The 26,557-nt window shown below is 51.4% G+C and overlaps 1 protein-coding gene across 1 annotated transcript in view; it reads right to left on the reverse strand.

Moving 5' to 3' along the window:
- Positions 1 to 446: 446 nt before the first annotated feature.
- Positions 447 to 26,557, reverse strand: part of PRPF6 (pre-mRNA processing factor 6) — a 44,137-nt gene continuing 18,026 nt past the window's right edge. Inside the window, exons 10-21 of the mRNA XM_076010789.1 lie at positions 20,071 to 20,189; positions 18,713 to 18,931; positions 16,014 to 16,136; positions 11,388 to 11,509; positions 9,661 to 9,799; positions 8,353 to 8,472; positions 7,932 to 8,108; positions 6,500 to 6,633; positions 5,764 to 5,855; positions 4,104 to 4,218; positions 1,459 to 1,585; positions 447 to 707 (exon numbers count right to left, since the gene is read on the reverse strand). Coding sequence (XP_075866904.1) covers positions 555 to 707; positions 1,459 to 1,585; positions 4,104 to 4,218; positions 5,764 to 5,855; positions 6,500 to 6,633; positions 7,932 to 8,108; positions 8,353 to 8,472; positions 9,661 to 9,799; positions 11,388 to 11,509; positions 16,014 to 16,136; positions 18,713 to 18,931; positions 20,071 to 20,189 — 1,640 coding nt within the window. The 3' untranslated portion in view covers positions 447 to 554. The remainder of the gene's footprint in view (positions 708 to 1,458; positions 1,586 to 4,103; positions 4,219 to 5,763; positions 5,856 to 6,499; positions 6,634 to 7,931; positions 8,109 to 8,352; positions 8,473 to 9,660; positions 9,800 to 11,387; positions 11,510 to 16,013; positions 16,137 to 18,712; positions 18,932 to 20,070; positions 20,190 to 26,557) is intronic.

Consider the following 26,557-nt stretch of genomic DNA (forward strand, 5'->3'; position numbering starts at 1 on the left):
ACACACTCGAGGGGCCTGTCAGGTGTGGAGAGGCACCCCCAGGCGGGGGTGGGCTCTGCTGTCTGTACTCAGGCCTGGGGGGCCCGCTGTCCTAGATGGCGGCGGGGGAAGTGCTCTGCAGGCGGGCGGGGGCTCCTGCTTGCACCTTGGTGCCACAGTTTGGCTCCCACGCGCCTCTGACCCGTCGTGGCTGCAGATCTGTGACATGGCGCCCCCACTGCTCCAGCTGCTCCCACACAGGGCTTTTACCCAGAACGCCCAAACCCCACTCCCTTCTCCACGCGTCCTGGCGGCTCCCGGCCGGGTGGTGCTCCGTGAGACGCAGGCTGTGGGCTGCGGGAGGCCTCTACCCGCCACCACCACCCAGGACAGGGCAGAGGCTGGGCTGGGCGGCAAGAACACGAGCCAGGGAAGGGCCCAAGAGAAAACCCGCAGGTCGCCAACCCTGACGGCTACATAAAAACTCTTTAATGAAGGAGGACAGACAGCGTGGAGGCCGTTCCCCGTCTCTGCCAGGTGCCGCTCCAAGGCCCCACCCCATGGACACAGGATGATCAGAAGGTGTTCTTGATGCGGCCGGCCACCAGCACGAGGATCTCCCCGATCTTCCTCTGCCAGTTGGCGATGTCCTTGGACACGGCGCACCACAGCTCCCCGTGCCGAGGCTCTGCATTCTCACAGCGCTTCCGCACCTCCCCCTGCTGCTCCTGGGGGGCACACGGCACTTCAGGCAGAGCCCCTCCCTAGCTGATCCGGGCCCTCACCTGCCCCACACCTGCCCCCAAACAGACCTGGCTCCAACAGTACCAACCCCAGCTTGGGGGGCTGGGGGACTCAGGCACATCCTGCACCAGGAGGCAAAGCAGTCTTGCGCTGTCTTTCAGGTGTGCTCCTCCACCAGCCCCTCCTCCTGGGGCGCTGGACCCCTCCCCTGTGAGTCCGTGTGACCCCAGCCTTGGCTCACAAGTGTGGAATCGAGCCGGCTCCCCAGTCTGGGCCTCACACAAGAGCTCACGTCCACCCTCTCTGCATGAGCTTACCACACTCAACACAGTCCGGCTTCCTGCTTCCCAGGGAGGACCCCAGGACAGCCTGACTGCACCCTAGTCGTGAGAATACTCTGGCAGCGCTTGGCTCTGGGGGCAGCGGGGAGAGGGGCTGCTGCCCAGGCTTCTCCAGAACACCCCTGGCCTGAGGCCCCAGTCACAAATGACTCACTCAAATGTGCTAACAGGCCACATAAAATGGACCAAGCCTCTTAAATTTCAGGGTATAGGGCCATAAGGCTGTAACCAAAAAAACAGCGGGGGAGGCAGAGGCTGCCTTGTGAGGTTGTGGAGGCCCTTGTGCTCCATCACCCCTGGTGCAGGGTCGTGCTGGTCTCAGCCACCTCCTGCCTGGGGGATCCCCACTGAGTCCCAGAAGGCACTGAGCAGCTGATTGCCAGCGGGGCCTCACCTCAGTGCCGTGCTGCAGCTCAAACTTGTAGAAGAAGGCCCAGGCGTCCCCCAGGTCTGAGTCGATCTTCACAGTGCGGTGGAACCACTCCCTGGCCTTGGTGATCTTCCGCTCACTCCAAAACAGCCTGTTCCAGGAGGGTGGTGGAAGCCCAGAGTAAGTGGCCACGGTGCTCCCAGGGCTGCGCTGGGAATCGACCATGAGCAGTGCGGGAGGGGCCCGGGCCTCAGCGCCACCCTCCGCCCGCAGCCCAGGAAGGCTCAGGATCAGGCCTGGCCACCTGGAAACTGCCCGAGGCTGCTAACCTGAAGCCTTTGAGTGTCTAACCTGACTGCTGCTTAAAACAAAAAATCACATACAGAGTAAGTAAGATTTTCAAACTCCTTAAAATTATTATTTTTCTCTGGATCAAATAAAAGCAGATGGAACTAAACCTGACAAAAAGTTAAATTAAGACTTTGACGTTCTAGTCTGTTCCTTAGTAAGATGCCTGCTGGATCATTCCACCCCCCAGCCTCCAGGAGCAACCCCAGCAAACCCTGAGACAACAGGCTTCCGGTCACGCGGGGACCCAGGGTCCACAGCACGCACACCCACGGTGCCCACCAGACACAGTCGCCTGAAAAACAGGCCTGAGGAAGACCACACCGGCTGTCAGGGTTAGGGTCTGGGTGGGCCCCCCCAGTGCTGGAGCAGGTAGCTCAGTGGAGTGCTGGGGTCTCTGACAGGCTGGAGCTGTTGCTTCCACTCACCTCCCCGTCACCAGAGGCACCGTGGCAGTCAGAGGACACGACTAAGCCCTCCACTCCAGGCAGCTGTTTGGCCCGGTCTCAGTTACCAAACGGAATAATTTCATGCTGATAACCTGATTGTTTTTTAAGCCTTGTGGTATTCTTAATTGCTTGGTGCTAGATAAACTGTGATTTAAAGAGCACAAACCCAGATAGCAGACACACAGAACACTGGCTTGGGAGCGGTGAGGAGTAACTTGTTTACCTTAGCAGAGCCTTTTATGAGGTTTTATGGCTGCCCTATCAGAGTGTCACACAAAAGTCACTCGGGAGGAGAAGCACAAAAGCAGGACCAAGGGAGCCCGGGCAGATGGGAGCCAGACCAAAGCCAGACCACAAGAGACCTGTTTCCACTGGGGGCCACAGGTACTGGAGGGGAGGTGCCCAGGCAGGATGTGAGAACACCAGGCCCAGGGGCAGCCACACCAGACCTCCAGAGACCAAGCACCCGTGCCCAGGGCTGGTGGCGATGGGAAGTCTCAGCACACCACCATGCATGGCACGCATAGGAGCCCCTGGGGCCAGACACACGGCCCCGCCAGGCAAGCTGCCTCCTGCTTGCCTGGAGCCCAAGTGGGGACCAAGGTTCTTCCTGACAACCCCTGCATCCCCCAGTCCCCTCCCAACATCCCGCCCCCACACTCAGGCCCAGCTCTTCTCAGGCCATTTCCCTCTTTCTAGAAGGGGCAGAGACCCCGTGAGTCAGGATGGCTCTCAAGGCCCTGCAGGCACTGGCCCCGCCACACCCTCACCGACCATCCCATGCCCACAGGCCTTGCCCTATGCTGCACACGGACAGCCACACCCTCTGCCACACGGCCACATGCGCTGCCCTTCCACGTTCCAGAGATGCAGCCCCTGGGACCCCCTGACCCAGCGCCCTGCACACCAGTGTCAAACACACAGTGTGGGCTGAGCATGGTGGCTCACCCCTGTAATCCTAGCACTCTGGGAGGCCAAGGTGGGCAGATCGCTCAAGGTCAGGAGTTCGAAACCAGCCTGAGCAAGAGTGAGACCCTGTGTCTACTAAAAATAGAAAGAAATTAATTGGCTAACTAAAATATATAGAAAAAATTAACCAGACGTGGTGGCACCTGTAGTCCCAGCTACTTGGGAGGCTGAGGCAGGAGGATCACTTGAGCCCAGGAGTTTGAGGTTGCTGTGAGCTAGGCTGACACCACAGCACTCTAGCCTGGGCAACAGAGTGAGACTGTCTTAAAAAAACAAACAAACAAAAAAACCACACACAGTATGAGGTCCCTCGCTGACCTCCTCCTCCCCTTCCAACCACGCACTGCAAGAGACAGCCCCCGATACACTGATCAGGTCCAATCAACTGGTTCTGGATTGTTTCTGGGGTCACAGAGCTGAAAGCGTCTGACTTCTTGCCCTAACACAATAAAAATAAATTTCTTGGCTAACGCCCCTTGCATTCTGTATGCTTATTACTTAAATCCGGTACGGACCAGCACCAGCAGATTTACCCATCTCGTAACCCAGGCCATGTCAGGTATAAACTGAACAGTAGCACAGACAGAGAGAGCAGTGCCCCTCAAGAAGCCAGAACAGAGGAAGGGCAAACACATCCAGGGGAACCCTCGAGAGAGAGGAAGGTACCCAGGGAGCCCCAGAGAAGGCCCTCTCTCTCCAGGGCTTTGGACAGAAGCCCACGTGACATGTCGCGTGGTCTTCTCTGCCTGCAGATATGCTACCCCAGGGGATAAGCAAAGTCGACTCATCACAGCAGATGCCACGGTAGCAGAGACCAGGGGAGCCCCACCCGTCCCGGCACCTTCTGGACGACCAGGGAGAGGCAGGAAGACACGGGCAACCCCGTGAGTACTCCACACTCACTTGGCCACGGCCAGGAGCACGTGGGGGTCGTGCTCACACTTCTTCAGGGCGTCCACGCTCTTGGTCTTCCTCTGGGGCCTCGCCTCAAGGAAAATGGCTTCAGACCACAGGATACCTGAAATTCAGAAACAGAGATCTGCACCTCAGCTCTCACCTCTGCTTTAAGAAACATGCCCAACCTACACAGGCAGCCCTGAGAGGGGCCTGCAGGGATTCAAACACCGGACCTCTCTCAGACAGTGGCTGGGGCCTCCCACACCGCCAACAGATCTTGTGACTGAGAGCTCCACCCATGCAGCTGCCCACGGAAGGACAGCAGCCCTGACAGCACAGACCCGGCAGCCCACTGGGGGCCCTGGACTAGAAGCATCACCGACCTGTAAGGGTTCATTCCTACTGACTCGGGAATTTCACATCTAAGCATTTATTGTAACAAAGCAACCAGAAATACTCATAAAGACCCATGCAGAAGGACAGTCAACCCAAAGCAGTATCAGATTAAAAACTGGAGATCACCTAAACGCCCAACAGTTGGCCAGCAGGTGATGGTGTGTCCCTGACACAGCCACACGATTATAAAATGCCACTAAAAGCATTTTTTTTGGCCGGGTGTGGTGGCTCATGCCTGTAATCCTACCACTCTGGGAGGCCGAGGCGGGCGGATTGCTCGAGGTCAGGAATTCGAAACCAGCTTGAGCAAGAGTGAGACCCCGTCTCTACTATAAATAGAAAGAAATTAATTGGCCAACTAATATATATAGAAAAAATCAGCTGGACATAGTGGCGCATGCCTGTAGTCCCAGCTACTTGGGAGGCTGAGGCTGAAGGATCGCTTGAGCCCAGGAGTTTGAGGTTGCTGTGAGCTAGGCTGACGCCACGGCACTCATTCTAGCCTGGGCAACAGAGTGAGACTCTGTCTCAAAAAAAAAAAAAAAAAAAAAAAAAGCATTTTTTTTCCTGAGACAGTCTCACTCTGTTGCCAGGCTGGAGTGCTGTGGTGTCGGCATAGCTCACTGTGACCTCAAACTCCTGGACTCAAGGGACCCTGCCTCAGTCTCCTGAGAAGCTGGAACTACAGGTGCACCACCATACCCAGCTAGTTTTTGTGTTTTTTGCAGAGACAGGGTCTCACTATGTTGCTCAGGGTGGTCTGAACTCTTGGCCTCAAGAGGTGATTCTCCTACCATGGCTTCCCAGCATGCTAGGATTATAGGTGTGAGCCACTACACCCAGCCACATTTATGTCCTTGAAGATTCAATGAGAATATAAAATTCTCACAAAATTTTCAGCTTTAACAAAGATACAAAATTAAATACACAATATGACTTTAACTCTGCACAGCAACACAAAGTGCAATAATATAAACAAACCAAGAGCAGTGATCCTAAGTAGTAGGCCTATAGGTGATTTCCATTTCCTCCTTTTTCCTCCAAATTTGTTTATTCTACATGTCATTACTTAGAGTAGAATAATAAAAGTTAAACTTCAAAAGAGAAATAAATGGTAGTGCTTCAGAACATGAAATCAAATTCTCCCACACTGAGACCAGGAATTTAGTTCAAACGTCCTAGGGACCAAGTGTAGCTGAAACACCTGACTGGAATGATTCTCACGCTCCCAGGAAAAGCCATGTCTGGGAAGCCAGGAAGCAGCCCTTACCAGAGTTGGGGCACTCCTGCAGCGCCTTGGCCATGAGCGTGTTAGCGATGTTCTTCAGCCCCGCACGGTACTCCAGCCGCACTGACTCCAACCTGACGGGACAGGTCCAGGATGCACGATACCCAGCAACGACCAGCACAACAACAAACCCAACTGGTGTTCTGGTAGCCTCTGGGAAGCCTTGCCTGAGAGGGCCCTGGACCAGTCACAGCAGCAGCTCAAATTCTGTTCCGCAGAACAGAGCTCGTCCACCAGAGAATTGAGGCGCCAGTGCCCACATCCCGCCAGGCCCACTGGCAACCCTGACATTACCCAGATTCAGGCAACGGTGGCCAAACGAGCACAGGCTGCACAGGGAGACCACATGAAACGTGAGAGGCCCCCAGGAGCAGCCTGGTCCAGCAGCATGTGCTATCTGCACCTGGCAAATGCCCACTCTCTGCTCTCTCAACTTTGTCATTTCTCATCCCAGGTGTCATTAGCCCCTTACTCCCCCAGGTACTCTCATTAGAGCACAAGTTAAACAGCATCAGACCATCTCCAGGCTTCTCCCAGCATCTAGACCAAACTCTCCCACAGCAGGAACTGGGACTCCTCATGGCCAGCACCTGCCACCCCCACCCGCAGGAGCCCAGAGATGATGCCCAAAGATTCCCACACAAGCAGCTGGGTGAGCACAGCCCCCAAAGGTAAGCTGGACCAATAGCCCAGGCTGCCCAAAACCCCTAGGACTCACCACAGCCCAGGATTCTTTGGGTTCTTCAGACGAGACTTCTCCAAAATGGCCCGTGCCCGGGTAAGCTGCCCAATCTTCTCCTCCAGCCGGGAGAGCAAAAGCCACAGGGGTGTGGAGTGGGGACATTTCTTCAACTACAGCCAATAAATCAAGTAAAAGAGGAGCTCAGGTAGTGTCTATGAAGGACTGAGATGGCCGTGGCTGGCTTCTTACCTGTGGTGAGAGCATCTCAGGGCTGTCTATGTTCAGGGAGAGATGCCACTTCATTCTCTGCATGTGGGGTATGTATATGGTTGTGTTGTGCACACATGTTTAAGGGGTATGGGGGTGATGTGCATGCTTGTGCTGTGTACACATGTGTAATGGGTATGGGGGGGTCACATGCATGCCTGTGCTGTGTACATGTGTATAAGGGGTGTGGAGGTTATGTGCAGGCCTGTGCTGTGCACACATGTGTAAAAGGTGTGGGGGTTATGTGCATGCCTGTGCTGTGCACACATGTGTAAGAGGTGTGGAGGTTATGTGCATGCCTGTGCTGTGCACACATGTGTAAGAGGTGTGGGGGTTTATGTGCATGCCTGTGCTGTGCACACATGTATAAGAGGTGTGGGGGTTATGTGCATGCCTGTGCTATGCACACATGTATGAGGTGTGGGGGTTTATGTGCATGCCTGTGCTGTGCACACGTGTAAGAGGTGTGGGGGTTATGTGCATGCCTGTGCTGTGCACACATGTATAAGAGGTGTGGGGGTTTATGTACATGCCTGTGCTGTGCACACATGTATAAGAGGTGTGGGGGTTTATGTGCATGCCTGTGCTGTGCACACGTGTGTAAGAGGTGTGGGGGTTTATGTGCATGCCTGTGCTGTGCACACATGTGTAAGAGGTGTGGGGGTTTATGTGCATGCCTGTGCTGTGCACACATGTATAAGAGGTGTGGGGGTTATGTGCATGCCTGTGCTGTGCACACATGTGTAAGAGGTGTGGGGGTTTATGTGCATGCCTGTGCTGTGCACACATGTGTAAGAGGTGTGGGGGTTTATGTGCATGCCTGTGCTGTGCACACATGTATAAGAGGTGTGGGGGTTATGTGCATGCCTGTGCTGTGCACACATGTGTAAGAGGTGTGGGGGTTTATGTGCATGCCTGTGCTGTGCACACATATGTAAGGGGTAGGGGGGTTATGTGCATGCCTGTGCTGTGTACACATGCACACAGGTGTGTACACACCAGCCTTCACAGTGCCATATCCTGCACTGCCCGAGTGCAGCCGTGTGTGCACCTCTGCAGAAAGTGCAGGATTCAGAGCAGGGACCAGGCCCCAGTCCAGCGTCCACAGTCCGTTATCTGGGGACTAGAGAGCCCGTAACCCCCAGCCCCAGTCCTCCCTAGGGGTGAGGGGCAAGTGGCCCGGGGTGCAGCTGAGGCTCACCCCCTGGCTGTAGGCCTCCCGTGCTCTCTCCATCTGCCCCTCCTGCTCCTCGATCTGCCCCTTCATCATCCACAGCTTGGGGAAGTCCTCATAAGGCCGCAGCGCCTCCTCGCACAGCTCCTGTGCAGCCTCGATGCCACCTAACACCCACTCCAGCTTCACGGACTTCATGAACACCTGCATGGCAGACAAACACCAGCACACTCATCCTTAGCACCTCTACTCTGCTGTACTGTGTGCACCTCTGTAAGCCTCACAGTTCCTTTGTGTACACAAAAGGTGGGGATAAACATGATACGTTTTAGTCCAGGGAGAAGGAGGGGTCCATGCTTGGCCCAGCTTGCCTGCCCGCATCTCAGCCCTCCTGTCACACATGGGCCAGGCTCAGGCCCACGTGCACACGCCTTGCACCCCGGCTCACCCGGGCGGTGGGTGCACTGCTCCGCGCCTTAGCCAGCAGCCTCCGGGCCCGCTCGTACTCGTTGTTCTCGGACTCCAGCTTCACGGCCGCCAGCCAGATCTCCTCACTGTTAGGGTTGGCCTGCAGAGCAAGCACAGCGAGCCCTCGGGGTCAGAGCAGGGCCCGCGCTCGATCACACTTAATCAAAAGCAGGTGCCGGGAACCAGGCTGGCCTCGCTCTGCTGCAGGCTGGTCTGGCTTGAGCCCTTCCTGGGCTAGGAGACGACAGAGCAGACCCCAGCCCCAAAACCCAGACTCACCTGGAAACACACACGTCCATTTCACTCTGGTACGGAGAGGAGGCCTCCGCAGCACTGAAACAACGCTGGCAGCTGCCAAGCCATCTTCTCCAGGATCCACCCAGACCCTCTCAAAGCCCCTGAACTGGTTACTCATGTCCTGCACATGTGGACCCACCACACCCACCCCCACTCTTTTCCCTGAGCCCTCTGAAAAGGAACCAGCCATCCTGGTGCATCCATATGGGCAGGACAGAAGGGTGCCCAGCGTGTTGCCTTTTGTGGAGAGGGCTACACACAACCCAGAGTCCAGTGGACACACTGGCAGTGCCCAGACTAACCCGCACCTGCACAGCTGCCCACGGGCCATGCGCAAGACGGTCACGTGGAGGGGCAGCAGGCATCAGGTGGACAAAGGTAGCCTTGCAACTGCTCAAGCAGCAATGTGCCGCTCTAGGATTTCTCAAACAGGCAACTGAAAGAAAAAGGCCAACCCCACACCAGCCCCTTCTCACGGTATTTACTTAAGGATGGACCAACTTTATGATGTAAGTCTAGGTTACAATAACAGATTGACGTTTATACAGCATTCTATAGTTTATTAAAAAATATGCTGCAAAACTTTCTGACTGACACCCACATTGACATAAAGTATTACGGTATTATACATAGCAATAAAAGTAAGGTACTGCAAAAACTGCATACCTCACGACAACCAGGCACCATCAGGCCTGCAGGTGCAGCTGCTTGAATGTGGCTCCACACACTCTCGGGGCCCTGCTGGCACCAGGCAGCCCACGTGCAATCCTGGGTTCTGTGTCCTGGGATATTTATGTAGCCACACTGAGTGGCAGGACCAAGAGGTACGAGTCCACCAACTGGGCTGTTTTTCCTGTTCTCAGCTGCCCTCGAAGCCTAGTGGTTCAGCGCACCTTGACTAGAGCACGTGCCAAGGTAAGTGCACATGGAAGTTCTCAGGCACCAGCCGGCACTAAGGCCAGGGTCTGTGTACACGATGACCCTCACCCACCTGGAAGGCCAGAGCCAAGATGCTCCTTGCTGCGGGCACATCCCCCGCCAGCCACTTGGACTTGGCGCCCATGAGCCACAGCACCTCCGCTTTGGGGCAGTGGGCCACGGCTCTCTGCAGGAGCGCTTCCAGGGACTCCCTGCAAGACAGAGGGCCGTGGTCACCAGAGTCAGGGCCATAAACCTGAGCACACATTGTGTGCACGGCCACGGTGCAGGCACGAAGAGACAGTTACTGCTCCAAAGTTCGACGCTATAAATGATTTACCAAATTTTACAACGGGGAGAGTGTGGGGAAACCTTCTCTCTCCATAAAGGTCCTAAAATCAACTACCGAGGAGGGTTCCACAAAGCGATGCATTGTTTGAATAGCAGAGCCTGATAGAGGAACTGCACAAGAGACCCTTTTATAGCCATGTGTCCTGGAGGCAGTGATAACTCCAGAGTCTGGTGACAGGGGAGGCCTTTTCATCTTGAACCACAGAGTACACCTTGGATGCACCAATAAAGATTATGACCCCAAGTCTACTCTACTGGCATCCAAAAAAATGATCTGACTGGAAGAAGTGATTTTAGGTGACTGTTGATCAAGAGGACTGCCAGCCCTGGGTGTGAGGTGTGACGCCCATGGACTCTCCCTCAGCCACTGCCCCTTGGACACGTCTGGCACCAATGACCCGCTAAGCCTCAGTTGAGCACAGCAGCAAGACAAAGTGAGCACACGAAGTTGTGCTGCGTGGAGTGAGTCCTGACAGAGCACCAGCCCCAGGCTCCTGCCTCCCCTGCCCTCTGAGCCAACCGCGGGGAGCACAGGACAGTAGGAGGGTCCGCTCACCGAAGCAGGGGTCCAGGGCAGCAGATGCTACTCTGGTCTCAGCCCACACCTAGTACCACCCTGCTTTGCACTTACACAGCCCCAGGTGACCTCCTGCAGGGTGAGCCATTGGGGTCATTTCAAAAGGTCCCCAAAGGAGTTAATTCTGAAACACCAAACCAGCTGGCAGGGGTGGGGAGAGGGATGGAGCTTCAGCAGCACACGTGGAAAGACACCCTGAAAAGACTGAGACTAAACAACTCCAGAAAAGGAACACAACGGGGCTCAGCAAGCCCACCTGCAGCCCCAATGAGAACCAGCACAGGGAGCAGTGCCTGCAGGCTTGGGACAGGACTGACAAGGGTGCTTGGGGACGCCCTTAAGAGCTGCCCATTTAAAACAAGAAATTGCAACGCCTAATTTAATTAACATTTATAGCCAATAAGGCAGACCCAAAAGGCTTTTTCAATTAAAGAGTACAATTAAGGAAAACTGTTGCGGACCTCCTCTGAGCATAAAAACTAGCCAAAACTCAAAGCCAGCAGAGCTTAAATGAAAAACACAGATGCTGCCCTGGCCACTGCTGCAGGCATGAACCATGCTGGCCCCAGTCTGCAACCAGCACCCCCAGCACCCCGGGCACTAATCAAACCACAGGGCACTTGGGCAGGCTCCCTCAGTGTCCAAGTTTTCAACTACGAAACCATGATAATCCTATCGCAGAAAGGGCTACAAAGACAGCTCCAGTTAAAAGTCCTACGTGTCATAAAAGCTGCTGCCCCCATTGCTGGAGAGGGCCAGACCTCAAGGGTGCACTAGCAGATCTGCAGGGAGGAGGGGCTTAACATGAGTGCCAGACAGATGGGAGCTGGAGGGTCAATCAGCCCACCGGGCAGGCAGGGCCTACCACGTACCTGGTGCCATGGTTCTTCTCGAAGTACGCAGCTCGCAGCCACACGCTCTTCTTGCTGGGGAACACTTGCAGGGCGTAGGCGTAGATGGCTCGTGCACACTCCAGGGCATTGTGGGCCACACACTAAAGCAGAGATGGACATGAGAACGGGGGCCCGGCACTGGCCACAGAACAGGTAGTATGATGCTTTCCCCAGCCTTGTGCAATTCTCAGTAATGGCATCTGCCAGCAAGTGTACAACACTGGTTGATCTAATCAGAACTATAGCCCAGGACAGGGACACCTGAGGATGGGGATATGGACACCAAAACAGGAGCACGTGAGGCTGCCCGCTGGCCCCTCAGCCTGCAAGAGTTAACACAGAACACCAGTCACCAGCTGCAGGCAAGTGAGGTACACACACGCCCATGCACCCCCACACATGTGGGGCTATGGCCAAGGCACACACACGTATGTGCACTCACACAAACTGTAACTGCCCACCATGCACATTGGTTCCTTTTTTAAAAATTGGATGTAGTATATATTTTATATTATAAAAGTTATACTAATTTGAAATCTATGAGACAAGTGAATACAAAAAGAAAGAAAAACTCATCCACTCAAATAGAACTACAGTAAACACCATTCTACTTTCTTTAGGCTTTATGTTTCTATTCTCAAGAGTGATTTTAGGATGGGTGCAGTGGCTCAGGCTTATAACCCCAGTACTTTGAGAGGCCGAGGCAGAAGGATTGTTGGAGGCCAGGAGTTCAAGACCAGCTTGGGCAATATAGCAAAAAACCCCATCTCCACAAAAAATTAAAAAATTAGCTGGGAATGGTGATGCACACTGGTGGTCCCAGCTACTCAGGAGGCCAATGCAGAAGGATCGCTTGAGCCCAGGAGTTTGAAGCTGTGGTGAGCTGTGATCGCTCCACTGCCCTCCAGCCTGGGTAACAGAGAGATACCTGTCTCTTAAAAAATAAAAAAGTGGGCCAGACGCGGTGGCTCACACTTGTAATCCTAGCTCTCTGGGAGGCTGAGGCAGGCGGATTGCTCGAGGTCAGGGGTTCAAAACCAACCTGAGCAAGAGCAAGACCCCTGTCTCTACTATAAATAGAAAGAAACTAATCGGCCAACTAATATATATAAAGAAAAAATTAGCTGGGCATGGTGGCACATGCCTGTAGTCCCAGCTACTAGGGAGGCTGAGGCAGGAGGATCACTTGAGCCCAGGAGTTTGAGGTTACTGTGAGCTAGGCTGACACCACAGCACTCACTCTAGCCTGGGCAACAAAGTGAGACTCTGTCTCAAAAAAAAAAAAAAAAAAAAAAAAAAGTGATTTCTTGGTTAGCATCAAACAATAAAACAAGAAAACCAGTCTCCATTTTCAGTGATACAATATCTAGGTGTTAGTCTAACTGACCTCTCACGACGGTCATGACACCCAGAGACTAGAACAGGCTCAGACACCTGTTCTCACTCAGCCTCACACTGGACAAAGGCACAGCCCCTGAGAGAAGTCACTGCCTTCCACACTCTGCAGATGTAGGAAGTATTTCTGCACCAAGAAGGGGTTTGGGCCTGGCGCGGTGGCTCACGCCTGTAATCCTAGCTCTCTGGGAGGCTGAGGTGGGTGGATCGTTTGAGCTCAGAAGTTCAAGACCAGCCTGAGCAAGAGCGAGACCCCGTCTCTACTAAAAAAAAATAAAAATAAATAAAAAAATAAAGTTAATTGGCCAACTGAAAATGGAAAAAAAAAATAAAGGAATAAAAAAAAAATTAAAAAAAAAAAAAAAAAGAAGGGGTTTATATCTGAAGGTAAGTGAAAGGCCATTCAGAAGTGGGACAGCAACAAAGTTTTGCAACCGTGAATGTCAAAATGGTGTGGACCTGGACTGGCAGCTCACAGCTGTCCAAGCCTCCACATGGGGCGGGCACCCAGGCCACCCAAGACCATGCCCAGAGCCTCCCAATGTTCAAAGACTCCCTGCATGGAAATGGGTGCAAGGTAGGAACAAAAGCAGGGATATAACTAGGGTCTCCTCACTCAGACCCCATGCCTCTAAAAGTTACAGGGCCTCAATCTGACTCAGCCGCCAGAGAACAGGAAGGGCCTTGCCTCAGGCAGTGAGCCCACACCAGGAGGACCTCAAGGGGTCAGGGGAGGATGCCAGTGAGGGCCAGGCCCTGGGAGAGCAAACTGGTCTACATCCCTCTCTGTGACTTCTGACCCAAGTCCTGGGGGTCAGTTATAAAGCCTTTCAGGCCCACTCTGATCTTCGGGGGGGTCAGTTATAAAGCCTTTCTTCGCAATCACCTGAGAATGGTTTGTTTTAACACCCCATAGGAGCGAGAGACACTGCTCGGGGTCTTGGATGTGGGGCCAGGCCAGTCCCTGTGTGGGAGGACACAGAGAGCACTCCATACTTCTGAGCACAGAAGACACTAGTTCAGGGGTCCTCAAACTTTTAAAACAGGGGGCCAGTTCACTGTCCCTCAGACCGTTGGAGAGTGTACACTGTGGGCCTGGGATGAGTCGGCTGCTAAGCAGAACAGGCAGTGGCGGCAAAAACACCCAGCAGGCCGGATAAATGTCCTAGGCGGGCAGCATGTGGCTCATGGGCTGTAGTTTGAGGATGCCTGCACTAGTTCTTATCCCAGCACTACAAAGCAGTGTGAGAAACAGCTGTGTTCGCCCCCGTACATGTGAAAAAGACAACAAAAAATAAGAGAAAAACTAAAACGTCTCTTGGATTTCTGCTCTCATTCCATCTGAATGTACAGAAGTGAATATAAAAAAACAAAACAGGAACTTTTTTAAATAAAAAAGAATTGCTGTTTATTAATGTTATTTAGAATTATGGTGGCAAGCAGCAGAAGTAACAGCTAAATGAGTTGAGCATCATTCCCCCTGGCTATCTAAACTATGGATTCCAAAGGACGATGGGGCAGGGAACTGGCTTTCATAATGAAAACAAAACTACTTGGCATTTGAAACTATGACAATGTGTTACTTGATTAAAAGTAAAAATTTACTATTAAAAAAAAGAAGTGAATATACACATAAATTAAGAAGAAAGGAAAGCTCTTCATTACTCTAGAATTCCAACTAATAAAATATATGAGAAACTGTATTTAGAAAAATCACCATTTGGCAAATGCCATAGTAATACCTGATTCAGGACAAAAAACATCATTAAGGATCCTCAAACTAGTCAGTTAAAATTTGGCAAGAAACAGAATATTTACAAAGTCTCAAACTGTCTCCCCATAAAATATTTACTAATGACAAAGGAAAAAACAGTCACCTTACAGTGGAGTAACCTGGCAGCAGAACCTGAGCCGGCTGGCCAGAGCTGAATAGGAATTTGCCCCTGCGTACGACACGCCAGGGGGACCCAAGGCCTTGAACGGGGTGCGAGACCTCCTTCCACCCAGCAAGAAGCACCACAAAGACCCAGATCAAAGAGGATTCTACAAAATTACTGGTCTGTGGTCCTCAAAAAATTAAAAAAAAAGAAAAAAAGAAAAGAAAAGAAAGAATAAATATGCCTCAAGGGACATAAAAAAATTTCAGATGCATGAAAAACAAAGAGAGACGGGGCTGTCCCTCAGACTAACCCATGGGGGCTCCCGACAGAACACAGCCGGTCTTTCCTTTCACTAACAGGACGCGGAGGCACTGCATTAGACTTGACTAAGGTCTGCACGTTTTCCGAGAGCCCTGTCCCAGCTCTAACTTCCTGATTTTGGTAACTGTCGTGTGAGGTGACGGCCGTTGTGTGAGAGAATGTCTTCTTTTACAGAAACACACACTCACATGCCTAGAGCGTGTCACACCTACACTCACTTTCAATACTTGAGGAAACTGACTAGGGTGTGTGCTTGTGCGTGAAGAGAGAACAAAGCAAATGTGATAAAACAGGTAGATCTGGGTGATGATCAGAGAATTCTTTGCACAGTTTGGCAATATTCCTGCATGTCTGAAATTTTCATTTCAAAATGAAAAGCTAAAAAAAGAGGCCACATAGTATTAAGTATCTTAAATATGTTTATCAATGTTGGTCCCTTAATCTCTCTCTGGACACCTATGCTAAGGAAGTAACAACCTCAAAGAAGGCAAACAGTTTGTATGCAGAGTGTTTTCCCAGGAGCCGTTTATGGTGGAAATGGGGAATGCACAACAACCCAGAGGTAAACAGCTGCAAAGTGTGGTGAACCACGCCTGCCTCCCAGGCTGGTCCCCCCCACCACGGCCTGGGCTAATGTGCTGGGCTCCTTGTCCACTCAGGAAGAACTTAAAACGTTAGCTCTTCACTTAAACTTAGGCTAACACAAAATTGTGTATTCCTTTCAATTGCAACTACATTTAAAACAAGCATATTAAAAATATTTTTATTTTTTATTTTTTCGTAGAGACATGGTCTCAACTATGTTGCCCGGGCTGGTCAGACCTCAGGTGATCCTCCTGCCTTGGCCTCCCAAAGTGCTGGGGTAACAGGTGTGAGCCACTGCACCCGTTTTGTTTGTTTGTTTGTTTTTTAATGAAAATATTTTTGAAATAGCCTCCTATTAATAGATGCCTGCCATTCCCCACAGAAATTCCACAATGGAGACAAACGTCCATGTAGCCAAACTCACACTGTCAGCATCTTCCATCCAGGTGTGCTTCCGGTCCTCCTCTTCAATCCCAATGCCAATCACAGCGCGCATGACCGCCTGGCAGGTAGCTACGCTCCCCGCCCTGTCACATTCCTCGGCATCCTGCAAGAGGGATGAAAAACTTGTTTTTAATTTTGAAGTCATAGCTGCAGGTGCCCGACATGGAGCATGCCATGCTGGACGGTGAGAACCGAGACACCTGGTGCCCTGGGGGTGACGGCGCTCACCTGGCTGTGTCCAGGTCACAGATGTATCTGTCCCTGCCTCCAGCGCAACAGTGCTTGATAAATATTGAGCAACTGAAGCCATACCTATTCCCTCAACAAACTGTAAGCACCTACTATGTATGAAAGTGCATAGTAGGTTGTATTAGGCCACTCAGTGGCTATGCTAAAGAAACTTCCAAAGTAATACAAGTAAAAGACAAGTTCAAAACCATTTATATTTGTTGACTGGAACTCAAGACTTGAAACTGATAAGAGGAGGAAACACTGATCAAAACAGATCAATCTGTCGGGCAGGGAAGCCCTGCGCATAGGAGGTGAGACAGCAGCCCAGGCAAGGGACGAATCCCAAAGGCATTTTGTCGGACAGGCCATCCAGCAGGAAAGTACTCCTGATCCCAGGAAAGCAGATTTCAGGGTGTGCACAGAGAAGCCACATGAGGGTCCACAGCATGAGCTACAGAAAAGAGTCACTGCAGATTTGAAGAAATTAAGTAAGCAAGGCCAGCCATGGTGGCTCACACCTGTAATCCCAGCACTTTGGCTGAGGCAAGAGGATCACTTGAGGCCAGGAGTTTGAGACCCTGACTCTAAAATAATACGTTTTTTAAAAAAAGTAGCAGAGGCCGGGCGCGGTGGCTCACGCCTGTAATCCTAGCACTCTGGGAGGCCGAGGCGGGCGGATTGCTCAAGGTCAGGAGTTCAAAACCAGCCTGAGCGAGACCCCGTCTCTACCATAAAAATAGAAAGAAATTAATTGGCCAACTAATATATATATATAAAAATCAGCTGGGCATGGTGGCTTGTGCCTGTAGTCCCAGCTACTCGGGAGGCTGAGGCAGGAGGATCGCTTGAGCCCAGGAGTTTGAGGTTGCTGTGAGCAAGGCTGACGCCACGGCACTCACTCTAGCCTAGGCAAGAAAGCGAGACTCTGTCTCAAAAAAAAAAAAAAAAAAAAAAAAAGTAGCAGACATGGTGGTGCACACCTATAGTCCCAGCTACTTGGGAGGTTAGGGCAGGAGGATTGCATGAGCCCAGGAGTCTAAGGCTGCAGTGAGCTGTGATGATGCCACTGTAGTCTAGCCTGGGCAATGGAGTGAGAATCAGTCTCCAAAAAATATTAAAGTCCTTCAGGTAGAAGGAAAATGATATCGGTTGTAAACCTGGACTGACACAAAAGAAAGGAGAGCACCAAAATGGTAACAACATGATAAAAAAAAAGACTAAAGAAATAAAGAGGTTGAACAGATGGTTAAATTTTAGCAAGACAAATAACCTGACACCTTGCACCTGAGATTTTTTTTTTTTTGAGACAGAGTCTCACTTTGTTGCCCAGGCTAGAGTGAGTGCCGTGGCGTCAGCCTAGCTCACAGCAACCTCAAACTCCTGGGCTCAAGCGATCCTGCTGCCTCAGCCTCCCGAGTAGCTGGGACTACAGGCATGCGCCACCATGCCCGGCTAATTTTTTGTATATATATTTTTAGTTGGTCAATTAATTTCTTTCTATTTTTGGTAGAGACGGGGTCTCGCTCAGGCTGGTTTCGAACTCCTGACCTTGAGCGATCCGCCCGCCTCGGCCTCCCAAAGTGCTAGGATTATAGGCGTGAGCCACCGCGCCCGGCCTGCACCTGAGATTTTTAAAAAACAAATCAAAATTGCCCAAACACAGAAGAGGGCCACATGGCTCAACAAAACATTCTGGGTTGGGAAGCACAGGAACATGAAGTGGCATTAACGCCTGGGCAGCCTCCTCAGGAGAGGACAAAGAGGGAGACAACGGCACCGCCTGGTAACCCCTGGAGGGGCACGTGGCTCAGGCTGCTGGGAGAACACTCACTGCAACTGCGGCAGCAGGCGGCACCCAGGAAGAGAGGGTGCAGGGAGGTGTGGAGCTGCCTTCCAGGACAGAGGGGCGGAGGCGAAGTGGAGGGCCCCGGGAGAATGCAGCTTTGGGACGTCACAGCGTGAGCAACATAAAGAAGCGCCTTCCGCTTGGCAGAGCCACGTGACAGGGAGCTCACTCAGTGGACGGCTCCGTGGAGGAAGGCAATAGAGGGGACCCAAGACCTAGTGGTTAGGTTAGATGTACTTTAGAGGATTCCCTAGCCTTAAGTCTATAACAAAAGTTAGAGGGCAGGAAGAGGGAAAGAAGCCATGAAACTTTCTGTCATTCTCTTCAGGACACATCACCACTATGAGCAAAGCAGTGTAGTCTCGTGTGTGTGCACACTGACAGCGCCTCAGCAGTACTCACCCCAAGACAAGCCCAGGTCTGGAATCCACCTAGAGCGATAACAAGTGGTGCATGACCAATCACTTACACCTGTGCCTGCTTCTCCTGCCAGTGTGGGACTCCCAGAGCCACCCAGCAGCCCCTTACCCTACATGAGACTCCAACGTGCAGGAGGACATGTACTTTTGAAGCAGACATCACAACACCTGACTGCAGCCTACCTGAATCCACTGCTCGCGGTTGATCTCCACGCCGTTGGCCCGCAGCGAGGTGATGGCTCGGTCAATGATCTTTTCCACCATCTGTGTGTTCCCATTGGCCTCCTCCAGCTTGGCAGCCGTGATCCAGATGTGCCGGTCTGTAGGAATGTTCTCACGCGCTTTGTTTAAGACTTTGCGGGCATTTTCATAGGTCTCCAGCCTCGCCAGAGCAAGCCAGAGCTGCAGAAGAAGATATCAGCAGAAAGAAAGAAGAGCACACTGAGAGGACAGCTCCAAGCCAGATGGTGAACCCACGGCAACAGGCCCACAGCACTGCCAAAAGGTTCTTTCCAAAAACCTGCAAGGACTGTGCAGTGGTGTGTGCCTGCCATCTCAGCTACTCAGAAGGCCGAAGGGGAGGATCACCTGAGCCCGGGAATTCAAGACCAACCTGTGAAACATAGCAAGACCCCATCTCAAAAAAAAGAACATCAATGAAAGCTTGCAAGGGCCATTTAAACAGAGCCTGCAAAATGTTCACAGTAGTATTTCTCCCCTGATCCACTGCTCATTTATGCTTCTGCACTTATTAATATTTAGTGACTCTGGTTAGCAGGACAGTAGGTAAGATTCTTGGTCAAATGTCCACAACACTGGTCACATGTACACAGTGTGCCAGAGACATAAGCTGGCAGGACATGGCTGCTGCCCTCACAGGCGAAACGGACAGAGGAATGCTCAGCCTCCCAGAGTTCTCATGCTCTAGGCATTGTTGATTCTGCAACATTCCACCCCAAAATGTGTATGGGCTCTATTTATTTTTATGTAAATAAAATAAGATTAATTTTGTTTAGAGAATTTCACAATACTCCTTAGGATAATTAAAGACATACTGGGTATTATAAAACCAAGACTAATAATCACTGCACAGAATGTTGTGAACTGAAACGCTTAAAGCTAAAGAAATCCTGCTAACTTTGAGGCAAAGAGCTGACCTCATGCTGGGCTGGCAGAAAGACAGAGCACTGTTTTCTATCACCCTGCCACTGTCAGCTCCCATGACACCCTCTGGGCTGAATTAGGAGGCATGGCCACTAAAAGAATGCCAAGCAGAGAATATTCTGCAGTGGTCGGTGACAAGCTGAGATTCTCTCCTGCACTTCCACCAGGGGTGTGACTACCCAAAGCCACTGTCTGCCCTGTCTAGTAGCTGCTACAGAACAGCATCCTGGGACTCCACACCGCCTTCTACTCCCAGAAACCGCAGCCTGGGTGAGCTCAGTGCTCCACTATGCCACCAGCAGACACTGAGCAGACATTGACCTTGGACTCAGGCCTTGGGGGGGGGGCTTGAGCCTAGCCAACTCCAGCCAACTCACCTCCACGCTGGTAGGGCAGCACTCCACAGCTCGGCTGAGCATGATCCTGGCATCTTCAGGCTCTTCCAGCTCAACAGCTGCTTTCCACAAGCGAACTGAGTTTGGAACATGCTCAAGAGCTGGGCAAGGTCAAACAAGAAATCAGGTCACAGGGAGGGAAATCAAAGAGGAGGCTCACATTATGAGCAAGCTGCTGCCAGCAGGGTGAGGCGGACCCTCCCCTGGTGACAGTCAAGGACAGCATACCCACCCTTCAGTGGATCCTTGCAGGTCTGGGGAGACACAAACAAGACAAGTACAGGGCGTCCTGCTGTAGCAGAGAGCGAGGGAGTATCAAGGGTCGCCAGGGTCACATCAACAGGACCCAGCATATGACAACTCAAAAGTCCAGCATATGAACTCAAAACTATGCTGAACAAAAGGAACCAGTACCCAAAGAGTCTACACCATCTGGTTCCTTTTATATGAAGTTTGAGAACAGGCAAAACTAATCTTGGTAAAGAAATGAGAAGCTGGCTGGGCACAGTGGCTCATGCCTGTAATCCCAGCACGCTGGGAGGCCAAGGCGGGAGGATCACTTGAGCTCAGCAGTTCGACACCAGCCTGAGCAGGAGCAAGACCCCGTCTCTACTAAAAGTAGAAAAAATTAGCCGGGCACGGTGGCGCACACCTGTAGTCCCAGCTACTCGGGAGAGTGAGGCAGGAGGATCACATGAACCCAGGAGTTTGAGGTTGCTGTGAGCTAGGCTGACACTACAGTACTGTAGCCTGGGCAACAGAGCAAAACTCTGTCTAAAATAAAATAAAATAAAGAAATCAGAAGAGTAATTGCCAGGAATTGGGGACAGTGTGTGAGGACTGGCTGAGAGGCACTAGGGAACCCTCTGGGGTGATGGAAATGTCCTCTGTCTTGGTAGAGTGTGGGCTATGTGGGTGTATGCACTTGTGAAGAAATCAAACGGTATGTGTACCCTTAAGATCTATGTAATTTATTTACTTATTTATTTATTTTTATTTTATCATATTATGGGGGTACAAATAGTGTTAGGGTTACATATATTGCCCCTGCCATTCCTCCCCCCGCCCCACCTTACCAAAACATCAAGCGTGTCCTACCCCCAGGTGGTGTGCATCACACCTATTTTGTAAGGAGATCTATGTAATTTATTAAAAATATTTAGAAAAAGAAAAATTACCAGTGTCAGAAAGACCTCATTATTACATGTTTTTCCTTAAAATTAAAATACCTAAAACTTAAAAGAAGAAGGGACTCCCATTGGACAATGATGGAATGGGCGGGAGACCAGTAAGAACAGTAACTGCTACCTGCGGAAAGCATCAGAAGAAAAATAACTGCAATGTGTTCAAACCCATGAAATACAAAATGTCAAAGAGTTAATGACAATGCCAACAAAAGACCCTTAGTCACTTTGGAGAACGCTGGGAAACAAACTCATTATTCTGACAGTCGAAAGGAGAACAAATTAGGCAGCTATTCTGCAGAACACAGAGAGACGTTCTCTTTAAGAAGAATTCTGGGCTGGGAGCGGTGGCTCATGCCTGTAATCCTAGCACTCTGGGAGGCCGAGGCAGGCAGATTGCTTGAGGTCAGGAGTTCAAAACCAGCCTAAGCAAGAGCGTGACTCCGTCTCTACTATAAATAGAAAGAAATTAATTGGCCAACTAATATATATACAAAAAATTAGCCGGGCATGGTGGCGCATGCCTATAGTCCCAGCTACTTGGGAGGCTGAGGCAGCAGGATTGCTTGAGCCTAGGAGATTGCTGTGAGCTAGGCTGACGCCACACGGCACTCACTCTAGCCTGGGCAACAAATTGAGACTCTGTCTCAAAAAAAAAAAAGAATAATTCTGGCAATAAAAGCAAAAAGAGTGACAGAAAAATAATCTCGTTTTGCACACCCTCATGAAATAACGGGGGCAGACAGGGTGACCAGCCACTGCCCAAGGCAGGAACACAAAGGCTGTGGGTCCCCAGGAAGAACAATGGGCCACCACTCACCCTCGACCCGGTGGGAGGGCAGTGAGAGCCACCTCACGTCCTGACAATGCATCGCCACTGACACTTTCATGCAAGTAAATAAACAAATAAACAATGGAGTCTGCGGAGCCTCCAGATCTACTTTCCAATTTACAAGAAGATACAAGAAACAGAGGACACATGTTAAACAAGTTCGTGGGTCCAGTGGGCAAATCCTGATACAAGGAAATCTGCAGGCGAAATGACCCGATTCCCACAAAGAACCCAGAAAAGACGTATCACCCAAATGGTGATGTTCAAACTAAACTTTGTTTAGATCCTGATTCAAATCAACCACACACATGCCATGGTGTGTGCTGGGAGGACAGCTGGGAGAATGTGAATGCTATGGGCATCTAATGATGCTAAAAATCATTGCTATTGTTTTAGAAGTGGCATGGTATCTGGATTATCTGTAAAAAAGAGGCTTTTCCTTTTAGAGACACTCATTAAAACATTTATCAATGAAATGATATACCACTTGGGATTTGTCCCACAACACCCCCTGGGGGGTGGGGGTGAGGGTGGGACAGAGGAGACAGCACAGTTAGTGCCCATGGCACAGGGGGGCACACAGTGCTGCACATCAGCTCCACTTCCTACAGGCTCAAAAATTAATCTTAAAAAGAAATAACGTAGCCGGGCGCGGTGGCTGACGCCTGTAACCCTAGCTCTCTGGGAGGCCAAGGCGGGCGGATTGCTCGAGGTCAGGAGTTCGAAACCAGCCTGAGCAAGAGCGAGACCCCGTCTCTACTATAAATAGAAAGAAATTAATTGGCCAACTAACATATATAGAAAAAATTAGCCGGGCATGGTGGCGCATGCCTGTAGTCCCAGCTACTCGGGAGGCTGAGGCAGTATGATTGTTTGAGCCCAGGAGTTTGAGGTTGCTGTGAGTTAGGCTGACGCCACGGCACTCACTCTAGCCTGGGCAACAAAGCGAGACTCTGTCTCAAAAAAAAAAAAAAAGAAATAATGTACACACGAGAAGGCAGCCACCAAAGAGGAAGGGCCAGCCAGGTGGCTGTGCGTGAGTGGGCGAGCAGACATCACAGGAAAACAGCAGAAACCAGCCTGGAATCCACGTCTGCCCAGGCTGCTGTGCACCAGGGGCCTCAAGCACCTGCTCCTTCCTGGTCCTGGAGGAGGAGAAGGCGCCTTCACCACACGCAGAGAAGCATCAAGGAAGAGGGACAGAGACCACGACATCTGAGGTCCAGGAGCTTTCAAACCTTCATTTAAGCAGCGAGTTCTTTCTTCAGATATATTACCAAAAAGCCCACAATACAGGGCAGATGCAGATGGGGATCAGAGGAAGGCCCTGGCTGAGGTGATAGGGACTGCAGGGAGCTAACAGTGAACACAACCTGAGCTTTCAGGCACAGACAGGAAACCAGAATATGCCTCTAAGGCAGCCCCCAAAGGGTTTTGTTTCTTGTAAACACATGGGCCAAGCTTGCTGAAGACAGACCTAAGAGTTAAAGCTACAGAATGAGCAGATCCACAACCCCACAAGAAAGCAGGGCACAGACTGGGCCATCTGGGGAGGCTGGATGAAGCCAGGATGTGATCCCTAAGCCTCCCTGAGCCCTACTCACCAGCAGAAGCAACTCCCCACTCACAAACAGGGCTTCCCTCCCCTATGCACATTGTGAAAATCCCATAGAGGCCCCTTCCCCTCTCCTAGGTCAAGCCAGACGGCAGCCTGCTACACAGCACACCGCGCTAGGGGACATTATTACACTAACTAGACCTGGCCAATCGGGAAGCCACATGTACCTGAGATGTCCAGATAGGCAGGCCAAAGAGGGGACGACAGACCCACAAACCCCACGGGCCTCACACAGTGGAGGTTTTTTTTATTTTTGAATCAGAGTCTTACTCTGTTGTCCAGACTAGAGTGCCATGGTGTCAGCCTAGCTCACAGCAACCTCAAAAACCTGGGCTCAGGCGATCCTCCTGTCTCAGCTTCCCGAGTAGCTGGGACTACAGGCATGCGCCACCATGCCCGGCTAATTTTTTTTTTTTTTTTTTTTGAGACACAGTCTCGCTTTGTTGCCCAGGCTAGGGTGAGTGCCGTGGCATCAGCCTAGCTCACAGCAACCTCAAACTCCTGGGCTCAAGCAATTCTGCTGCCTCAGCCTCCCGAGTAGCTGGGACTACAGGCATGTGCCACCATGCCCAGCTAAATTTTTTTTTTTTTTTTTTTTGAGACAGTCTCACTTTGTTGCCCAGGCTAGAGTGAGTGCCGTGGCATCAGCCTAGCTCACAGCAACCTCAATCTCCTGGGCTCAAGCGATCTTCCTGCCTCAGCCTCCCAAGTAGCTGGGACTACAGGCATGTGCCACCATGCCCGGCTATATATATATTTTCAGTTGGTCAATTAATTGCTTTCTATTTTTAGTAGAGACGGGGTCTCGCTCAGGCTAGTTTTGAACTCCTGACCTTGAGCGATCCTCCCGCCTTGGCCTCCCAGAGTGCTAGGATTACAGGCATGAGCCACCACTCCTGGCCTAATTTTTTCTATATATATTAGTTAGCCAATTAATTTCTTTCTATTTAGAGTAGAGACGGGGTCTCACTCTTGCTCAGGCTGGTTTCGAACTCCTGACCTTGAGTGATCTTCCCGCCTCGGCCTCCCAGAGTGCTAGGATTACAGGTGTGAGCCACCGATCCCGGCCACAGTGGAGTTTTGAAGGATCCCACAGTAGGCGGCATGTCAGACCTTTTCCTCCATGATGAAAATCCAGCCGCCGCTTCCACCGTGGAAGATGATGCCCCAGGCCCCAGGCCCTGTGCTCCGCAGGGAGAAGAGCACCTGGAGGCGTCTTTCCACCTGTTTCCTGAGTACCGTAGGCATCCTGGAGTGCTGGGGCTCAAAGCACCAGGCAGCTCAGCAAGGTCCAAGCTGAAGTCCAGGCTGCTTCTGACCCCACAGATGCAACCACACTTGAACTAACTGTGCCAACCTCTAGGGAGGTCCAGCGGGACAGGCATATGGAAGAAAGCTACACTCTCCTGCAGACACCTGTGTTCCTGCTGAGAAATGGGCCCTGGTTGACTGCTGGGCCCTGGCAGGGACTGAACATTTGGTTAAGGGACACTAAGTGACTGTGCAACCTGTTGCCCACATGAACATGTCAGGCATCATCTGACAGACCAAGCACAAGGCAGGGTGGGTGCAGCAGCTGTGGAAACAGCACAGAGGAAACGTGGGTGGAACAAAGACAGCTAAAGCACAGGTAAGCTGCCTAAGCCCTGGGGCAGATGCCTTCCCTCCTTAGCCCACACGTGCAGCCTCCGGAGAGCTCCTTCAGACCAAGATACTGGGAAAGAAAAAGTCCACTATGGTTTGCACATAGTTCTGCACAGCACACCGACACCAGCTGCCCCAGCCTGAAATTAAGTGATCACCCATCGTCTGGCTGGTCAACTGAAAGACAACCAAAAGGCAGAGCTGCACTCACTGCTTCACTGACTCACGCAGAACACGGCCTTACCAATCACTCTTCACACAGACCCAGGGCCTGCCACATAGCCTGAGGCCCCCTGAGCACCAGCTGAAACACCCTGAAGGGACAGTCCTCAACCCTACAGAGTGCAATAAATGCTGTGAACAGACACCAATCTACAGGGCTGGACGCTGTGCAGCCAGAACACTCAGGCATAGGAATAAGCAGAGCTGTCTGAGTGGCTCCCCCAGAATCAGTTTCTTCTCCACCCGAGAACCCTACTGTCACAAGGTCTAGTCCCAGGGGAGGGTGTGTCCGCCAGGGCTCCCTCTGACATCCTCGTGCACCAGCTCTGGCTGCAGACACTGACCAGACTTCAAGGTAAGAATAAGTTGCTGTCATACTCTGAGAAGATTGTCTGGAGCCCAGATCCCAAGTTGGACTTTAATATTTGTTTCCAGGATACAAGTTAATGGAAACTACAGCAGCTAAGAAAAGCAAAACCACCAAGGATTCAGACCCTTTAGGGATAAAGATTTGGGTCACCTATCCAGGTAAAGAACCTTGACCAGGTAAGATGATAGCAGAGGGCACAGCAGTGAAAGAAGAAAGTCCTAACCTCCAGCCAGGGGACCAGGCACAGAAAGAGAACACAGAACTACACATCTGCTTTCCTGTTTGCTCTCCAAGCATTTGAGGAGGGCAGAGGGCAGGATCCATCTACATATTAACTACTTCTCCTTATTATTTCTTCATACTGGTGGAGGTGAACTTCTTAAGACTCTAAAGTATAGAGTATTCCTGTGGGACTGAACTCGTGGAGTCATTAACTTCACCCAGAGACAGGTGACCCCAGGACTCTGCCTTCACTTTTTGGGAGACAGTGCTCCGGTACATTTCCATTAGCATCTCATCAGCAGCCCACAGGAGCGGTGCTAAAACCAATAAAATCAACCACCACTGACCAATTTGGTACTTTCCAAATCATACCATGT

The sequence above is a fragment of the Microcebus murinus genome, chromosome 16 (assembly GCF_040939455.1).
Source record: "Microcebus murinus isolate Inina chromosome 16, M.murinus_Inina_mat1.0, whole genome shotgun sequence".
Classification (NCBI taxonomy): domain Eukaryota; kingdom Metazoa; phylum Chordata; class Mammalia; order Primates; family Cheirogaleidae; genus Microcebus; species Microcebus murinus.